The sequence below is a fragment of the Euleptes europaea genome, chromosome 6 (genome assembly GCF_029931775.1).
Source record: "Euleptes europaea isolate rEulEur1 chromosome 6, rEulEur1.hap1, whole genome shotgun sequence".
Classification (NCBI taxonomy): domain Eukaryota; kingdom Metazoa; phylum Chordata; class Lepidosauria; order Squamata; family Sphaerodactylidae; genus Euleptes; species Euleptes europaea.
Window position 1 is genome coordinate 13,263,115 of NC_079317.1, and position 20,462 is coordinate 13,283,576.

The 20,462-nt window shown below is 45.6% G+C and overlaps 1 protein-coding gene across 1 annotated transcript in view; it reads left to right on the forward strand.

Annotated features, from left to right (window-relative positions):
- JAG2 (jagged canonical Notch ligand 2) overlaps window positions 1–20,462 on the forward strand; it is a 118,851-nt gene that overhangs the window by 73,373 nt on the left and 25,016 nt on the right. Inside the window, exons 6-13 of the mRNA XM_056851400.1 lie at window positions 921–1,051; window positions 2,304–2,423; window positions 4,087–4,200; window positions 12,504–12,617; window positions 14,013–14,126; window positions 14,566–14,612; window positions 16,319–16,492; window positions 19,932–20,082. Coding sequence (XP_056707378.1) covers window positions 921–1,051; window positions 2,304–2,423; window positions 4,087–4,200; window positions 12,504–12,617; window positions 14,013–14,126; window positions 14,566–14,612; window positions 16,319–16,492; window positions 19,932–20,082 — 965 coding nt within the window. The remainder of the gene's footprint in view (window positions 1–920; window positions 1,052–2,303; window positions 2,424–4,086; window positions 4,201–12,503; window positions 12,618–14,012; window positions 14,127–14,565; window positions 14,613–16,318; window positions 16,493–19,931; window positions 20,083–20,462) is intronic.

Consider the following 20,462-nt stretch of genomic DNA (forward strand, 5'->3'; position numbering starts at 1 on the left):
GCTTCAACTGTCCATTTCCACACATTATGCCTCTATTAAAGAGGCAAGGCATTTCTCTCCAGGCCTGTCGGAAACGTACACCACCATGATTCAGCCCGGCCTGGTGGAATAGTCTCCCAGTAACATCAAGGCCCTGCGGGACTTGAAAGAGTTCCGTGGGGCCTGCAAAACCGAGCTATTCCATCAGGCCTACGAGGGCAGCCACTACTATTCTAAGCTGTCTATCATACTGGCTTCCTCATCCCTTTTCCCTCCACTTGTCATCTGTGGGGGAGATTCTGCAGTCCAGTCTACTGCAGCTACTACTATTTTAATGCCATCTTGTTTTAATTTGCTGTGTTCGCTGTGTTTTGATTATTGAGTTTAAGGTTTTATGGTTTTGTTGATTTTAAAGGCTGTAACCCGCCCTGAGCCCAGTTGGACCAGGAATGAGGGCGGGCTATAAATGTGAATAAAATAAATAAATAACTTTGTGTGAAAAATCATTGAAGTAGGTTTGTACCCAGCTTGCTTGGGGGGAAAGTGGCAAGCCACCCAACAAACATAGTCTGCCTAGTAAAGGTCGGGATGTGACATCACCCCATGGGTCAGTAATGACCCAGTGCTAACACCTTTACCTTTTTAGGTTTGTGCAGAAGTTTTGTTTATTACATTCCAATGTAAACATTACCTGTATTCTCCTAGTTACGGAAGTGAATGTTTTTGTCCTCGTTCAGGATCATTATTCTCTTGAGAATTTCCAGATTTGTCGGTAATCCTTTGCGAAACGTGGCTAGTGCGTGGCGATGTACAGATCCTGAAAGAGGGAGAGCTCCAGCGTTCTTACTTGCTGAGCGATAAATAGAAGTGATGCTCTGAGTATGTCTGCTGTGTATAATTGGTCCTTATGTTGCTAACACTTAACATGCACTTACCCCTAGGTGTAATTATGGCTGGCAAGGACAGTTCTGTGACGAGTGTGTCCCCTACCCAGGCTGTGCCCACGGGAGCTGCAGTGACCCCTGGGAGTGCAAATGCGAAACCAACTGGGGTGGGCTGCTGTGCAACAAAGGTACTGAACTCTCATTCATGGTATACATTAAATCTCATTACCAAGCGGTAACCAAGTAGCAGTTGTTTACGCTGGCGTGTGTCTACTACTAAGAGCATCTGTTTTCGTAACTCTCTGGTGCCACATTCCTGCTTAAAACACAGCAGGCAAAAATCTCTTGAGTTTGAAAGCTGACAGTGCAAGAATTGGACCGGGCGTTGGTTGCTGTGAGATGGGGCAAAAAACCCAAAGTTCGTGGGTTCTCAACAAGGGGGGAATTCCCCTCCGAGGGGTGGATTTTAGGGTTCCAGGGGGGAAATTGAGACCACTATTCAGCAAAATGTAATGTCCTGTAGATTATGTACAATCTGTAAAATTGTAGTTGTTTTTTTTAGTTAGACTATCTTGGGAAGGGGGGAAATTGAGACCACTATTCAGCAAAATGTAATGTCCTGTAGATTATGTACAATCTGTAAAATTGTAGTTGTTTTTTTTAGTTAGACTATCTTGGGAAGGGGGGAATTATATTCTGAATAATGGTGAAAGGGGGGAATGGAGCAAAAACTGTTGAGAACCACTGCCAAAGTGGAATGGTGCAGTGGGAAGAAAAAATAATTCAGTTACATTGCCCCGATGCATTTTGCATACGCTTCTTCAGGAGGATCTGTGGGAATGGAAATAATAACTTGAAAAAAAAATCAGAATCAAGAAACTTAGTAAAAAGATAGTAGATGTTGAGTTTATAAAAAGTCCATAAATATGTGCAAAAACACAAATCCATGAAAATGTTCCAGATATTATACAGGTGCAAATACATAGGTGGAAACACTTCAAAATAAAACTTATATAGCACACAATAACTTCCACGTGTTACAAAAATATACAATTAATCTGCCTAAATGCCTAGCCAAAGCTGAAGAAGTATATGTGAAATGCAGGGGCAGTAGAACTGAGTAAAGTATTCTTCTTCCCACTGCCCCATTGATTTTTTTGTTGCTCCATCTTTAGTGTGGTGTCTTCTATATTTTGCTGTGAGATGTCCCATCCTCTTTGCCCCGTGGGCAGAGATAAGATGACAGAGCAGCAAGTTAGTCAATATCAGTTAAAAGTGGCACATATATATATATATAAATATGTATGTGTGTGTATATAAATGTATATGTATGTATCTAAGCCTTTCCTCTTTAAAACAAAAGAGAGAGAGAGAGAATTCCAAATAGTACTTTTGTGCCTTCTCATATCAAATTATTTTTTCCCCTTCTTTCTATTCTAGATTTAAACTATTGTGGAAATCACCATCCATGTGTGAATGGTGGAACCTGCATGAATACAGAACCAGACGAATATAGCTGTGCTTGCCAAGATGGGTACTCTGGAAAGAACTGTGAAATTGGTACTAAGAGACTGCATATATTTACTCTATTTATACTACTGCTACCTCTTTCTACTGGAGTACTTAGTGATTAGATGGTTTTATTAGGTTTTTAAGTTTTATTCTATTTAAGGACAGATTGTTTTAAATTGTTGTATGTTATATATGTTGTTAGCCACCCTGAGCCCCACTGTGGCAGGGGGAGAGAGCAGGATATGAATCGAAACAATAAAGTAAGTTACTGTATGCCCTACTTTTAAAAATGGGAAGCTAAGGTGCTAAGCATTTGGGACGTTTCAGAGACCTCCCTCCATTCTCATCTTACCACCTTTAGTGATATAGGGAGGAGAAGAGGGTTTTCTTCTTGCGCAGTAATTGTAAACACATGCAGACTTCTTATGTTCGCTTGTCGATCAGCCAACTTCCCGGCATACTTTATACATTGTCTTAGTGGTTAGAAATGGGAATTAAAGCATTTTCTGGTACTTCCCTGGTAACCACCCCAAAGGTCACTAAACTGACTTTTCTGGATTCCATGCAAAGCAACAAGATTTTGCTCATTAATCCCACTTCATCAAGGAACCAGGACAAGTATCATGGTCCCCCCCTTCTCTTTTACCATGAATAGTTGTATGGGGTAGGTTTGATTTAGAGAAGGGGTGTCAAACTCAATTGTTACGAGGGCCGGATATGACATAGATGTCACTTGGTTGGGCTGAGCCATGCCTCGCCAGCCCAGATCAAGAGTGGGGGAGGGGTAGCTGCTTCGGCTGGCTCGTGGGCCAGATAAGAGCTCCCAAGGGGCCGGATCCAGCCCTTGAGCCTTATGTTTGACACCCCTGATTTAAAGATGGGCCTAAGGTGACCAACCAAGTTTCATGGCAGAGTCGGGTTATGAATGAATTTATTATTTAGATATTTATACCCCCTCTTCTCCCCAGTGGGGACCCAAAGTGGCTTAACCTTTTGACCTCCATGTCATTCTCTCAACAATAACTGTATGTTGGGGGGGATTTACAGTGAGAGTAGTGGAATCAGCTGCCTAGGGAGGTGGTGTGCTCCTCTGGCAGTCTTCAAGCAACAGCTGGATGAACACATATCAGGGATGCACTAGGCTGATCCTGCATTGAGCAGGGGAGTTGGACTAGATGGCCTGTATGTCCTTTTCCAACTCTATGAGCACTTTCACACATACTGAATAATGCACTTTCAATGCACTAACAGTTGTTTGCAAGTGGATTTTGCCGTTCCACTCAATAAAATCCAGCTGTAAAGTGGATTGAAAGTGTGTGTGTGAAAGCGCCCTATGATTCTAACTGTGTGAGGGAGGCTAGGCTGAGAGAGGGTGACTGGCCCAAGGTCACCCAGCAGGCTTCCATGGCATGGTGTGGAGAATGGCGGAATGTGGGCCTTCCAGTCCTGATCTGAAACTCTTAAAACACTACATGAGCAGCGGCTTCTAAAAGAGCATTCGCCTCCCAGAATTCTGACCATTGATTACTACAAGAGCAGATAGATTCACTGCTGAACCTGGAGAGTGTTTCCGGTAGACTCCCCATACACGAAGCCCCCTGATGTTTCTCGGGAAGGGAATGCCTTTGCTTTATTTGTTCAGAATAGTAAGTGCTAAGCCCAGGTACAGGTGCTGTTCTTCCTGCTAAAGAGCCTTTTCTTTTCTCATCAGCCGAGCATGCTTGTGTATCAAATCCTTGCGCTAATGGTGGGACTTGCCATGAAATTTCATCAGGGTTCAAATGCCAGTGCCCGGCAGGATGGAGTGGACCAACATGTGCTATTGGTAGGTACAGCTTGGCCCAGAAGTAGCGCGATTTTGTCTTGTCGATGTAATGGATTGTTCACGTATTGCACTAGACTGACTTAAGCTGTCAGCTGTTGTGTTCTCGGTGGTATTGTCTTTACAAAAATGTGCAGGTCTTAGGTGTATGTTTGTGAAGTGTGGCTGTATCTCACTTTCCTCATTTTGGTCTGGGGTTAGGTTTGTCCCTGGTCAAAGTTTTGGTTGTGTGCATTTTAATTCTTTGATGAAATTTGCCTACATTTACACCCAAAAGCAGCACTTTTGAAGGGAGAACCATACTTCGTTTTTAGGAGATGGATGGGTGTGGCCTTGTCAGCATTTCAGTTCCTCACAGGCTTGCTTATTCTTCACCAGGGCCTCTGTAGTATCACATTTTTATTACAGGTGCTTTTGTGTGTACTTTAGCTTTGTTTGTTTTTTAAATTATTTTTATGATAATGTTTTTAATACTGTTTTGTTTTAACTGTTAGCTGCGTTGGTGGCCTGTATCGGGCAGAAAGGCAGCATACAAATTTCTGTAAATAATATTAATTTGGGATTGCGTCTAAGGGCCATGCTGCACATTACTTTTTGGGGTGAGCTGGGTTGGGGCATGTTGCTTTTCTTGCAGCCATGCAGCCGCTGTGTTTTTAAAAACAAACAGTCCACATGCAGCTCCAGACTTATGTAGATAACTCCCTGCCAGGCCCATTTTAGCAAGGGAAAATGGCAAGGAGTGGGAGGCAGAAGCCCCTCCTCCCTCCAAGCCAGATTGGGCTCCTGCTTATTGATGAATGATTGCTGAGGGGAAGGACGGAGTCCTTTTTTCTTTCAGCTAGTTTTCTCTTAGGAGCCCCGTGGCGCAGAGTGTTAAGCTGCAGTACTGCAGTCAAAAGCTCTGCTCATGACCTGAGTTCGATCCCAACGGAAGTCGGTTTCAGGTAACCGGCTCAAGGTTTACTCAGCCTTCCATCCTTCCGAGGCCGGTAAAATGAGTACCCAGCTTGCTGGGGGTAAAGGGAAGATGACTGGGGAAGGCACTGGCAAACCACCCCACAAACAAAATCTGCCTTTGAAACGTCGGGATGTGACGTCACCCCATGGGTCAGGATGGGTGCTTGCACGAGCGACCTTTACCTTTATCCTTTAGCTTTCTCTAGTAAGTCTTGTTGCTTTGACCCTACTCCAAAATGTATCTTACCCAGAAGGCTGGTTTAAAAAACAAAACAGTCGCAGGTATGCAAGCTCTTAATTTTGATCCGGGGAACGTCCTGTTCCTAAATCGGGAAAGAGCTGCATCGTCCTTTTGGTATTTACCAGCTACGTACACAAGGCACTAACTAGTTTAACAAGAGCAGCGGAACTTGTTCGCTCCCAGCAGGCACATGTGAAATTGCATTATTCTGATCCTTGGTTTAAGAAAGAACTGCTGCTGCGTTCTTTCAGGCTTCTGTCTCAGCAGAGATTTCTAAACGTCTTGCAACGTCAGGTTGTAGCTGCTACTACAACGGAAGGGAAGGGTGTCTAGGTTGATAGTGAAGCTTGATTGGGAAGACGTGTTCACACTTGGCTATAAACAGTGGCTGAATGAGGTCTGGAGCCAGTGTGGTTAAGAGCGGTGGTTTGGAGTGGTGGACTCTGATTTGGGGAACCGGGTTTGATTCCCCACTCCTCCACAAGAGCAGCGGAGGCTAATCTGGTGAACTGGGTTGGTTTCCCCACTCCTACACACGAAGCCAGATGGGTGACCTAGGGCAAGTTAAAGCTCTCTTAGAGCTCTCTCAGCCCCACCTACCTCACAGGGTGTCTGTTGTGGGGAAGGAAGGGAAGGTGATTGTAAGCCGGTTTGATTCTTCCTTAAGTGGTAGAGAAAGTCAGCATATAAAAACCAACTCTTCATCTGCGTGGCTTCTATGCAGTCCCACATTGGGACTGCGCAGGCCAGCCACGGATAAGATTTGACAGCTTCTAGCAAAATCTAAAGTGAGAGTGTTCCCCCTCCCCTTGGGGCATGCAGCCTTCCCACTCAACGGTCACATGTCCCAGGGGGAGGGAGCACTCTCCCCTCCAGTTCTCTTTCTGCCGCCACGGAGAGAGAACGTGTCTGTAGCTTCTCTACATAAAATAGAATCTAAAAAGGTTCCTCTTTTCAAACAATGCCGTTCTTGTGGCACCAAAATGGCTAAGTCTGATTGCCACAAAGATTGCCTTCTTTGTCTGGGAGAAGGTCATATTCCTTCTACCTGTAAGAGCTGTGCCAAGTTCACTTTGAGAGCATTGAAGGCCCGCACTGATCGTCTGAAGTCTCACCTTTACATGGAGTCCCTTTGTCCGGACCTTGGAAAAGGTACTTCTAAGCGGCCGGCTGGCCCTGAAGGATCGACTTCCACGGAGCCCGAGAAAAAACTTCCTCGTCGGAAAATTCGGCTGGACCCTGGAGGTATGTCTAAGCGAGACAAATCCTCCCTTCGGTCATCTAAGACAGCGAAATCCATTATTCAACCGGCCAAGTTCCTTGCTCCGGCCACTTCGGAACGCCGTCATCAGTCTCCGTCGAAATCGTCTCGATGCCGATCTCCATCAAAATCTCGGCGCCGAGCCCCTCAGCGTCGATCTTTTTCAAAGTCTCCTTGGAATTGATCAGCATCGGGATCACCTCGGCGCCTTTCGTCAGTTGTCGTCGACGTCTCCTTGCGTCAACCAACTCCACCGATTGTTCTTGAGGACACGCCTCCTCATGATTCCCTGGTTAATTCCTCTGCTACGGTTCAGAGCGGATCCCAGGATGATCAGCAATTCCGCGCACAGTTCCTTACACAACTGTGTAAGGATATGCCTTTGCCTACGCCGGACAAGCTTCTCCCGAGGGTCAAAGTCGGCGTCGTTACACCAAATCCTCCCTAGCTAGCAGTGGAGAAGTCGGCACTGCGATAGAGATCCATATTGACCGTAGATCCGGCTCTGGTGGTCGTTCAGGATCACGCAGCCCTTCAGCATTGACCCATCATTTGACGTCGAGGCCTCGTTCTGGATCCAAACGTGGTGCCCAGAGTCGTTCAAACTCTTGGCGCCGATCACGTTCTCGGCGCCGATCGAGATCCCACCGTCTGTCCAACCATCACCTCCGGTCTATATCCCACTGCCTGTCCGATCACCGCCGGTCTGCATCCCACCGCCTGTCCGATCACCGTCGCCAGTCTAGGTCCTACCGCCCGTCCGATCATCGACGCCGATCGAATTCTCGATGCCAATCAAGATCCCATCGCCTGTCCGATCATCGGCACTATTCGAGATCCCATCACCTGCCCGGTCATTATAGTCGAACCAATTCTCGGAGCCGCTCCTGTTCTCGGCGCCGACATTTTCAGCGCCAATATGATTCCTTGTGGTCATCGTCCTCCTGTTCCTTATGTTCCAGGCGTCACGAAGGAACCTGGCACTGATCGTCCTCGATGCAGTACCGCAGCCGTCGAAGTTGGTTGCCCTGTTGCCGCCGACATAGGCGCCGCAATGACTCTCGCTATTGCCCTTCACATCAGCATCCTCGCAATGAATCTTGGCACCGAGAGGCTTCCCGGGACCGTGCATTGCAGAGGCAAGAATCTCATCGAGAGATCCCCCTTCCAAGCTCACCCATATTAGTGGACACGGTCCACTCCGAGTCTGACACCGTGGTTACACAGGACTCTGACTCTGAATCCCGTACCTCCCAACCCTCACCCCGGGACATTGTGGGGGATACTAACTCTGTCTCCCCTCCGGGGGATGTAAAGCTGTATGTGGAGCAATTGATACGCATGGCTAAAATTCTAAATATTCTAAATATGACTCAGGACCTGTCGACTCTATCATGGACATTCTACATTCCCCAGAAACAGGTCCTGTGGTCCTCCCAATGATTAAAAGTATAATGGAGGTGGTCAATTCTAACTGGACCAAGCCAGCATCGGTTCCCTTGTCCTCTAAGAGACTCGAGAACCTTTACAAAATCCACCGTGAGGGCGGTGAATTCCTGTACCAACATCCTCCCCCAAATTCCATGGTAGTCGAAGCCCTACCAGGCAAATATAGATCAGGCTCGCACTCCTCACCCCAAGATAGGGAGGGCCGGAAACTGGACTCCCTAGCCAGGAAAGTCTACACGTCCAGTGCTGTGGGCCTTAGAATTTCTAATTTTATGGCAGTTAAGGCCAGGTACCAATATGCCTTATGGGATAGAGTTTCCCCACAGATTAGCATCCTACCTGAGGACCAACGCCCGTTAGCCAAGGCGGTCCAGGGGGAAGGCATAACACTGGCTAGGCAGCAACTAACTGCTGCACGTCATGTTGCGGACATTTCAAGTAAGGCCATGGCTTCAAGTAAGGTCATAGTTCTTTGGAGGCATGCATGGCTTAGGCAGTCCGCTCTCCCGTATGATACTCGATCGTGAATCGAGGACTTGCCCTTTGAGGGCACCTCTCTCTTCTGTGAACAAACCGATGTATTTCTTGATCGACTCAAGAAAAACAAAACCAATGCTAAGTCCTTGGGTATTGCTCCTACTGTACCGGCTTATAAGCCCAGATATTTGGGTAGGCAGTCCCTACCTTCCCGGCCCTACAGGTACCAAGGTGCCTTCTAACAACAATCTCACTTCCGTCCTTCCTTCCAAAACAACCAACAGGATCGGAAGTTTATGGGCAGACCCAGACCCCGTAAGGGGCCCAGACCGTCTCCCAATCGCCCTCCTAAGCCTAAACAGGCATGACTAGATACACATGTTTGTTTCACAGATCGGTTGTCTGGGTATTATTATGTTTGGTGTTCCATCACAGGCGATATGTGGGTTCTTAGAATAATAAAGCATGGATACTTTCTTGAGTTTCAAACCCTGCCTCCCTACCTCCTCCCGGCTTACACTACTCCGCAGGCTCCCGCCCAACTCTTACAGGAGGTCCAAGAACTCTTGGGAAAAGGGGCTATTCGTCAGGTCCCCTCTACTGATTGGGGTCATGGGTATTACTCCCATTTCTTCCTGGTCAACAAAAAAGGGGGGGAACGCCCTATTCTGGACCTGAGGGAAGTTAACGACTTCCTCAAAGTCCAGAAGTTTCGCATGGTATCACTTCCTGAGGTCCTACATCTCCTGGAGGAACAGATGTGGTTCATTGTTTTGGATTTGCGTGACGCATACTTTCATATCGCAATCCATAACGAATGCAGACGCTATCTCCGGTTTGTCCGCGATGGAAAACATTATGAGTACTCAGTTCTGCCCTTCGGTCTTGCCACAGCATCCCATTCCTTTACGAAATGCTCATCTGCAGTGGTCACGCACCTAGCCCTCCGGGGATGTGTCATCTTTCCATACTTAGATGACTGGCTGATAGTCGGTACCTCTGAACACTCTCTTGCTACTCAAGTGCAGGTTGTACTCTCCGTCCTAGCAGACCTGGGTCTTGTGGTCAACTTTCAAAAGTCGCAATTAACCCCCTCCAGAATCATAGATTTCATCGGTGCGCACCTAGATTCGGTCACTGCTAGAGCATATCTTCCTGTCCAGAGGATTCGCTCTATCCAGAAGCTGGTTAGCCAGTTTTCCAGAAAGCGATTCCAAACGGCCCACAAAACTCAAAAGCTCTTGGGCCTCATGGCCTCCACCACTGCGGTTGTGGCCTTTGCTCGTTTGCGGATGTGTCCCTTGCAAACTTGGTTTCTCAGAACATTCTGGCTGAATGTTGATCCGCAATACAAGCGGCTGTCTATACCCAGATCAGTTATTGCTTCTCTGGGATGGTGGTCCTTGGAGACTAACCTCTCGGCCGGTGTTCCCTTTCAATCACCTACCCCAAAGGTTCATATGTTCACTGATGCCTCCCTATCAGGTTGGGGGGCTCACTGTATGACATTTAGGGCACATGGTTTGTGGTCGGTTCAGGAGTCTACCTTGCACATTAATCTGCTTGAATTCCATGCTATTAGGCTTGCTCTCTGTTCCTTTGCAGGAATCCTCGAGGGCAGGCATGTTCAGGTCGCAACGGACAGCTCCACTGCTCAACACTACATCAACAAACAGGGAAACACAGGGTCCATTTTGCTGTGCAAGGAGGCCATCGCGGTCTGGGAGTGGGCCATTTCACACAGCACCACTGTCACTGCCATACACATAGCAGGCACGAGCAATACGCTCGTGGACATGTTAAGTCGTCATCCAAACGACATTCACGAGCTTGCTATAAGCACAGATTGCCTTCGTCATCTTTTCCAGACATGGGGCACACCGCAAATAGATCTTTTTGCGACCCAGCACAATGCAGTATGTCCGCGGTTCTGCTCCCGGACGGGGGCAAGCCCGGCCTCCATGGGGGACGCATTCCAAATGATATGGTCAGGCTACCTTTTTTACATGTTCCCCCCATTCCCCTTACTGAGCAGGGTTCTAGCCAATATCAGGACGGACAGGACAAGTTGCATCCTAGTAACGCCATTTTGGCCCAGGAGGTCCTGGTTCGCAACACTGATGTCCATGGCTCAAGGGGAATACAGGTTCCTTCCCAAGATATCCCCTCACATATTTCTCAAGATCAAGCTGGCAGCTTGGAGAATTCGAATGTGAATCCCTGGTCAGATAGGGTGGCTCAAGTACTTTTGCACTCCCTTAAGTCGTCTACCCAACGCTCATATGATGCCAAGTGGGGAAGGTTTTCCTTGTGCGCTGCTGACAAACTGTTGTCCCCAGTTACTTGTCCCCTGTCGTCAGTTTTTGACTACCTGTTATGTCTAAAGGATTCTGGACTGTCCAACTCCTCTATTAAAGTTCATTTGGCCGCCATTTCGGCTTTTCACGTTGAGCTGGACTCTTTCTTTTTTTTTCTCATCCACACTCAAAGAAGTTTCTAAAGGGGCTCGTCAACCTCTACCCCCCGGTGTCTCCACCTGTTCCACAGTGGAGCTTATCCCTGGTATTGTCCCAGCTCATAAAACACCCTTTTGAGTCTTTGGCTACATGTGATTTACCCTTTCTGTCATATAAGGCTGCCTTTCTGGTTGCTATCACCTCAGCCAGGAGGGTCAGCGACCTAGCGGCCTTTTGTCATTCCCACCCGTTTACTAAGTTTCATGCGGACCGGGTGGTTCTGAAACCTAAGCTTTCATTTTTGCCCAAGGTGGTTTCCTCTTTCCACCTTTCCCAAGATATTGTACTACCCGTATTTTTTCCAGATCCATCTTTATTTGCTTTAGCGGCCACCTCAAGGGTCACCGGGCCTCCCCGCAGACCCTGTAGAGGTGGATTACCTCAGCCATTAGACTTTATTATGAGCGATCACACGTGGATTGCCCAGACATGATCAAGGCGCACTCCACAAGAGCTTATGCTGCCTCCGTCGCCTTTTCATCTAAAATTGACCTCCGGGACATCTGTCGAGCGGCGACATGGTCGACCCCTTCTACACTCATGAAGCACTATGCGGTCGACATGGATTCATCTAGAGAGGCAGCAGTGGGATGTGCCGTCTTGCAGTCATTATTTCGGTGACTGTCCCACACCCGCCATCCTGGTAAGCGAGCTTGCTACTCTCCCAATGTGGGACTGCATAGAAGCCACGGAGATGAAAAACAGAGTTTCACTTACCTGTAACTGTTGTTCCATCTGGTGGTCTTCTATGCAGGCACACATCCCTCCCTCCTTCCCCACTGTGGGACCTCTCCGCAATACACGTGGATGGTTCCGTGGCAGCAGGTTGTAGAACTGGATGGGAGAGTGCTCCCTCCCCCTGAGTCATGTGACTGTTGGGCGGGAAGGCTGCATGCTCCAAGGGGAGGGGGAGCACTCTCACTTTCGATTTTGCTAGAAGCTGACAAATCTTATCCATGGCTGGCCTGCGCAGTCCCAATGTGTGCCTGCATAGAAGACCACCAGATGAACAACAATTACAGTAAGCGAAACTCTGTTTTCTTCTTCTACGTTTTGAAGGCTGCTTTCCACAATACATTTTTTTTTAACACCACAGGATTATTCCTGCAACTTTCCTTCGTAAGATCATAACCGGAATGTTTAGCGCAAATGTCTACTTAGGATAGTTGCTCCTCATAAGGGATCTAAGTAGGAGTACATATCACCTCAAAAACTCTCTCTTTGGCGTGGTAATATTATGGAACGTAAACCTAATGGCCTGGTATTACCTTGGGGTAATGGTTTTCAAAATGGTCCGCGCGGTTTGATGGTGTCTTCCTGTAGAGGTGTCTGGCCAGGTCCTCTTTGCCTTGAAAAAAGTCTTCCTGTGGTTTCCTGTTGCCTCAGACCCTCTTTCCCTCCCCAGATATCGACGAGTGTGCATCTAACCCTTGCGCCAGTGGCGGAACTTGTGTTGATCGCATTAACGGGTTTGAATGTATATGTCCACAACAGTGGATTGGGTCAACCTGTCAGCTTGGTAAGTCTGGACACTTGAAGGTGACTTGACAAGATGATTGGGGGAGGGACAGGGTTTGCTTAAATGATTGCAACATTGGTAAAATGTATGTAAGTGGTCAACTTTGTGTCTTAATTGCTTAATTTAAACACTCGAATTCTCCCAAGAGTTGACTTGAACTAGCCACACTACCTCCTGAGTTCCAAGGCCTATGTATTCTCTGCAGCGTGTAGCATTCTTCCCTGCCTTGATGCATACCTGAGCAGTGGATGAAGATACCTTTGGCATGATAGTAACAGTAATGTGCTTAACTCTGGGGTGGCTGTAACAAGGGCTTTTCTGTGCTGTTAAGTTACTACACCTGTGTTGTGGTGTAAGGTGACTCGGATCGCTGTGGTGTGCTCTGTTCTTGCATCTTGCTTGACCCATATATTTTCCCCCTCCGGTGGTGTGTGCATGTCTCTGGACTGTGCAGAAGTATCTAGGTAGTCCCCGCAGATGAGTGGCCAAAGGCTACACTTCACTAACCTTTGAAACTCCCTCCCAAAAAAACCTGGGGTACAGTAGATGATTAAGCACTCTCTCTGGACCAAAAAAATGGCATGTTTGCTCCAAGGATCCATCAAAACGTGAGGTTGAACGTGTATTACCCCTTGACAGGTGAAGACCGCAAGTATACAGTTTTGGTTTGCAAGCGACAACCAAGAGGCAAATTTCTGACATGGATGAGGGATTTTATTTTATATTGCATTACACTATAGCGAAGACCCCTATCCAGTCTGGCATAATGGTTAAGAGTGTTGGACTAGTATCTGGAAGATCCAGGCTTGAATCCCCACTCATGTCATGGGAGCTCACTGAGTGACCTTTGCCTGCTCAGCCTAACATACCTCATGGGGTTGTTGTGCAAGTAAAATGGAGGAGGGGAGAATAATGTAAGCTGCTTTGGTTCCTCATTGCAAAAAAGGCAGGTATAAATGAATTAAAGAAGTAAATATCCCTTCTCCAAAAACAGTGTATTTCCTACCATTTTTACTTGCCATTCCTGAACACTTGCATCTACGGTAGATTGGTGCTAAACCCCCTTCATGCCACAGCGACCTCTCGCAGTTCTCCGAATGGATATTAAATTGTCCTCAGAGTGAAATAAGAAACTGCAGCCCATTTGAATAACCTGCGTTGGCTACTTGAACTTGGAACTAAAACCCCAAACCCTTTAATTATTGAGCCTTGCTTATAAGGGAGGAGGAGGCTGCGTGCCGAAAATATCAGCAAATGTGCGTCAGAGTCGTAACTGGGTCCCTCCTCTTGCGAGCAGTTGCGCAGCTGATATTTGGAAAGCTTTGCTTTGGTGCAAGGGCAGCCTGATGCTGGGTTTGTTCTTCACTCTCTGCTTTTCTTTCTCTTCTTTCACAGATGCTAATGAGTGTGAAGGGAAACCCTGTCTTAATGCTCATTCTTGCAAAAATCTTATTGGTGGATACTACTGTGACTGCATTCCAGGATGGAAAGGACTAAATTGTCACATCAGTCAGTATTTAATCTTTAGTATCTGCCTTTAACCCTAAAAGAGCTTTTACTCGTAGAGCGTTATTTTTTAATTCTTATCATAAGACTTCTCTTTCCAACTTATGAACCATCACAATCTTCTCAAAGGACTGTTTTGTGCTGCCTCCTTTAGCAGACGTTTCCTTGCATCAAAAGCTTTAGCTTTCGGGTCGTGGAATGAACTAACCAGACTTAACTAAAATCTGGCCTTGGAGGGCTTGCTCAGATAGACCTGTCATTTGGTCACTTTCTCTTGCATTTCAGCTGAAATTGAATTAGCGTTTTCAGTTCTTTCAAACTTATGTTGTGAACCCTTCTGGAAAACATCAAATTGATCACTCAGACACTGCCTACCTTCATTCTGTACAATATGGCTTTTGGTTTTCTGCAGTTTTTAACAGCTTACATATTTGTTCCATAGATATAAATGACTGTCGTGGGCAATGTCAAAATGGAGGGACTTGCAAGGTAAGGCTGACTTTTATGTTCACTTTTGTTTAGAAAACTCTGAACTACCATTGCAAAGTAAGAGGCTACAATGTAGCAAGTGTAAGGGAAAGGTAACAGGCAGGCAATTATCTCCTGTCCTGATGATTAAACTTATTATTATCGTTATTTAAAACATTTCTAAGCTACCTTTCCACCAAACTTTGGGTCCCCATGGTGGCAAACAATGGAAACATTAGAACAAGCTTCAAAATACATATAATTCGGTAGAAAGTGCCGTCAAGTCACAACTGATTTGGGTTTTCAAGGCAGGAGACATTTGGAGGTGGTTTGCCATTGCCTGCCTCTGCATGGGCGGAGAGAGTCCTGGGAGAACTGTTACTGGCCCAAGGTCACCCAGCAGGCTTCATGTGGAGGAGTGGAGAATTGAATCCAGTTATCCAGATTAGAGTCTGCCACGCTTCACCACTACACCACTCTGGCTCTCTACATATAATATATAACACAATTAAAACAAAACAGACACATGAGCAGGAAAGAGAGTCAGTCAGGGAACACAAAACAGAAAAGTCTTCACCCACTAGTGGAAGACAATGAAAGAAGGGGGGGCAAATCTTTCTGTTCGGGAGGGGAATCCATATTTTGGAGGTCATGACCAAGAATACATTTTCTCAGGTTGCCTACCTGCCTAGCCTCAGATTGCAGGGCCTCCAAAGCAGGGCCTCAAAAGATGACCAGAGTAGTTGAGTACGTTCATATGGGAACATGGTCTGATCTGGGTCAGTTCCCCTGCCCTCCAAAGCAGCTGTTCAAGAACAGTTAGTGGCCTGCTTTCAGGAACATATTTGACCTGTGTTCCTTTATGAGGGCGCTTAATGTTATTGATAGGTGATCTTTTTGGAGAGAACTTAGAGTATCAGAACTCTGGCCTGGTGGAACTCTCTTCAAATGAGACCCACGCCCTGCAGGACTTGGCTCAGTTCCGCAGGGCCTGTAAGACTGAGATGTTCCGCCAAGCCTGTGGTTGAGGATGGCGATGGTTTTTCATCTTAGCTGATCTCCCCATCCCTGTGGTTGTTCCTTTTGTATCTTTTTTGCTCCTGACCCTCCCCTTCCGTTTTCTTCTCCCCCCATTCCTTTTACTGGTTATTCCTTGATTGGTTATCCCTGGAATTGGCTTCTTGTGTAGGAGTGGGTAAAATCCAGTTTTACCAGATTAGCGTCGGCTGCTCATGTGGAGGAGTAGGGAATCAGACCTGGTTCTCCAGATTGGAGTCCACTGCTCCAAACCACCTCTCTTAACCACTACACCACACTGGCTCTCTAACAACATAGGAATTGTCAAGTTTAATTCAGGCCAGGTTGTCGATGACCTTTCCTGGATGGCCCAGGCTAGCCCAATCTCATCAGGTCTTGGAAGCTAAGTGGAGTCAGCCTTGGTTTGTATTTGGATGGGAGACCACCAAGGAAGTCTAGGGTCGCTACGCAGAGGCAGTCATTGGCAAATCACCTCCAAATGTCTCTTTCCTTGAAAACCCTACAGGGCTGCTATAGGTCGGCTGCGACTGGACGGCACTTTCTACCACTAAGTTGTCGATGGGCTTGCTTCAGAGAAACCAAATGAAAACAATGGGGGTTCTAGATTTTTTTTTCAACAACTGAGGAATATGTCTGCATGAGTCTTCTTGCGATGAGAACGTTGCTTTCAGCCTTTCCCTTTCTTTTAGGATGAGATGAACGGCTATCGTTGCCTGTGCCATCGCGGCTTCACTGGAAAGAACTGTGAAATAAAAATTGATGAATGTGCAAGCCACCCATGTCAAAACGGGGGGCGCTGTGAGGATCTGGTCAACAGATTCCACTGTGTGTGCCCACAGGGCTTTTCGGGAGAATTCTGTGAGGTGAGGCTTCTTGGAAATTTCTGTTAATAGTTGTGGTGGGCAGTTCAGGAAAGAAAACTTATCCCGTGTTTACACCAGGCCAAATCAAGACCACTGTGTTCTGGATTAATGCAGTAGTTAACTTTAATACCCTGTTTGAACAGGCAGGTTTGTCAGACAGCAGTATGGCCCTAGTGACTGTATCATTTGAAGGGGCCGTGGTTCAATGGAAGAGGCTCTGCTTTGCATGCCAAAGGTCCCAGGTTCGATCCCCAGCACTTGATAATCACTCCGGACTTTCATATCATATTGTGACTGTGGGATTTGGATGTTTTATTTAAGATAGGTTGAAAGCTTTATTTGTAAGGATGCCTTTAACAGACAAAGAAGTTCTGCAGTTCTGTATTGAGACCTTGCTAGTACTACGCCCAAAAGTCAAAAAGATTTGTAGAAATTGGATATATCATTTACAGTCTGGTGTGCTAGTTTCTTTTAGGCCACTGAAGAAGGCAACTATGCCAAAACACATATGGTCTTTATGGGATTGTATGTCTATGGTTTGTGTATGATTGTATGTCTAATTGTATATTATGCCAATTGTGTTATTTTAATATATGTGTTTGGAAGGCTCCTTGCAAGGCCATATAGGAGTCATTAGCATTATTTGGTTTTAACTTGCATTAAACTTATATGCACTTAAGGCAACTTTTTAATGGTTTAGCTTTTAATTGTATTTTTGGCCTTGTTAGTTATTTTGTTTGTTTGTTTTTGCTTGACCTTCTTAGGTACTTAATTCTGTTTTTAGGGTTTTGTCCCCCCCCCCTTTTTTTGGACCTCAAACCCCAGCATCCCCAGTTAAAAAGGACTGTGCAGTAGGCGATATGAAAGTCCTCAACCCTGGAGAGCTGCTGACAGTCTGAGTAGACACAATACTGACCTTGACAGGCCGATGGCTTGATTCGGTATAAGGCAGCTTCATGTGCGAAGTATTAGCTGCCTGTTCCAGCTCTAACGTACTCAAAGCATGCATGTTATCCTATTGAAAGGGGCCCTTGTTATGGCCTGTAGATCACATTCCAATATGGCCAGTGGGAAACACCAAAAATATGCACCTGTGCATGTTTTCTAGTGGTATCTTTGTGCACAAGCATCCCCCCCCCCCCATCTATGATCCAGGCATGTGCTGTGGAACACAGGCAGGATGCTGCTGCAGTTGTCTTGTTTGTGGGCTTCCTAGAGGCACCTGGTTAGCCACTGTGTGAACAGACTGCTGGACTTGATGGGCCTTGGTCTGATCCAGCAGGCCTTTTCTTAGGTTCCACTGGAGATTCACTGAAACCAACACCTGAACATTTTATTTAAGGCTTATGAGACCAGTTTGAGTTGGTTTTGTGTACCAAACTATATGCTTTTCTTATGTTCTTAGCGGTCTAGTTTTTAATCACTCCCCCCTGGTTTTCTCCATTTCTGAGTTATATTGCAAGGAAAGCAGGTTCCTCGTTAAAAGTGCTAACTGCCTCATGACATCCCACGCTAGGTAGGAACAGACTGCTGTGATTGGCAGCTGGTCTATTAACAAGACCCAGTTCCAAGCAACAGACTAGAAACTCCCCTACACCTGTCATCAGAGGAGCTAATGTTCAAGGGCCTTTATCTGGCCAAGGGCCGTAAATAAACTCTCTCCCTCTCTCCTTCTCTCCCTCCCTCAAGGGCTCATTTGCAAGGAAGGGTCAAACTACACAATACACTTTTAGTGAGTTGGGTCAGGGTTCCCTGGATCCGGTTGGCTTTTTTGTTAGATTCGTGGCTGGTTGCTTTTATTGTTTTTAACAAGGTTTAGATTCATTTAGCTGACAGTGCATCTAGGGTGATTTATTTATTTATTTTGCTGCATATATTGGAGCAAATAATTAGAAGATGCTACTTGTACGAGGGCTGTATTGGCAAATTGACTCCTGGCTCTGTTACGATTTGGAATTTTTTGATGATCAGATGGATGATGATCATGGAGCAATTTGGCAGCCTGCCTCAAAGATTGCAGGAAATGGGCCTCTCCGAAAGCTGTTAATCCCATTGCTGAAGCTGAACAATAAAAGGGAATCTTAAAGTAATGGTAGGAGACAAATGGAGGATGCATGACAGAAAATCTTTCTCAGCTTCCATCCACAGTTGTTGTTTTTCCCCTCTCTTTAAAAACTGATGAGCTGAGAGTCAACTTCAGCTGTGTCGAAAAACTTTTTCCGTTTGAGAGCACCAAGGCAAAAGTGAGGGCCAGCTAGCCTTTTGAAAGCTGCTGTTCTCACTGAAATCAAGAAACGTGGAAACAGCTGGGTTCTACAGTATTGTTGTGTCTGTCTTGCTCACGTGTAGATGCTTTTTTAAAGCAAACCTAGTTGACATGAATCCACGGTGTTAAGATTAGTCACTTCCTTAAAAGGATGTGTCTGTGTAAAGGTTTACATGGTAGGAGACTTGTTTAAGTTTTGGCACTTTCATCCTCATAATAGTAACAAATCAGCTTGAAACTACCTTGTTTAAATGTGTCTATCCGTGGAACTGGAATGGCAAAAATCTGCTATGAACAAAACGTGAATAGCCTTAAGAAATACTATGAGAGGCATATTGAGCCAAGTTGAAGAAATGAAAACCCTGTACAGCCTTGGCAAACGCTGTGACCTCCAGCCCCCCACTGTTTGCAAGGGTGTGCATTTGGGAAAGAGTAGTTACAGCTGTCTTTGTATGCACATGCTACTTGAAACAGTTTGTGAAACTATCCCCTGTTAAATTCTTCACTTTAAACATCCCTTTAGACATTGTGTTATTTTCAGGATTGGTTTCTAGAATTATATAATAGATAGTTTATTTGCGGTCCTTGGCCAGATAAAACAAGATACATGGACTAAAATGATCTTACCGACAAAGGTTTACAGTCCGAGTCTTAAGTCACTTAAAAAAATAAAAAAAATAAAATAAATAACATCCAAGTTACATCTTACATTTGGACTAAGAGACTACTCTGTGGCAACGAATTTTCATTGCAGCAGCACAAAATTTTGCAGAATTATATAATATTTCATACCTTCTAAGTGTGAACAGTGAAACAATCAAACTACAAAACCAAATACATGGCCATAAAACTAACACTTAAAATTTACCAGAAAAACAACAACAGAAAGAAAGAGTAAACTAGGCTTACTATTTGTCCAGTCTCAGTGGGCAGTCTTCCATCCCCGCTCTTAGCCCCTCCACCCTCAATAATTTGAGAAGCTGAGGAAAGTGGTGTTGATGGTAACGCTCTAAGAAATTTTCTCAATCTCTGTGCTTAAAAACTACAGAGATTGGGGGGGATTCCTAAAGCACCACCTGGAAGTCCTCGATTTCTGATCTTGTAGTGCTGCATTCCTGTAAATGCATACATCTGATTTATCCTGTATTTTGTTTTGTTTTTAATCTATTACAGATTGATATCGACCTCTGCAAGCCTAATCCTTGTCAAAATGGTGCTAAATGTTATGAACTGAGGGGAGATTATTATTGTGCTTGTTCTGATGACTATGACGGAAAGAACTGCTCTCATCTCAAGGACCACTGCAAAAATAATTCTTGTAAAGGTATCTTCAGCCTTGTGGAAATGTGTTTTTCCTAACATTCGAGCATTCTAAAAACCAAAATGAGAATAGTCACCTTGCAAAAAGAGAGATTGCTCCATGTTGGGGGGTTTTCCTTCACATGAAGTGACAAGCTTAATGAAAAGTGAAAAAGAGAATGCATTTTGCTTCCCGATGCAAACGACATACGGAAAGACGCTGCCTTTCTCTTCACTTACCCCAGGCCCTGCTTACAAAATGTATGCTAAATAAAACTTTCCTGAGTGTGTTTGAAGTATAATTATATCCGGATTTCATTTGTGTCAGACCTGCCTGCTAAGTATTCCTTATGGAGTATTGCACGTTACCTACTAAATTACTAAAATTTTACATCTAAAAAAATG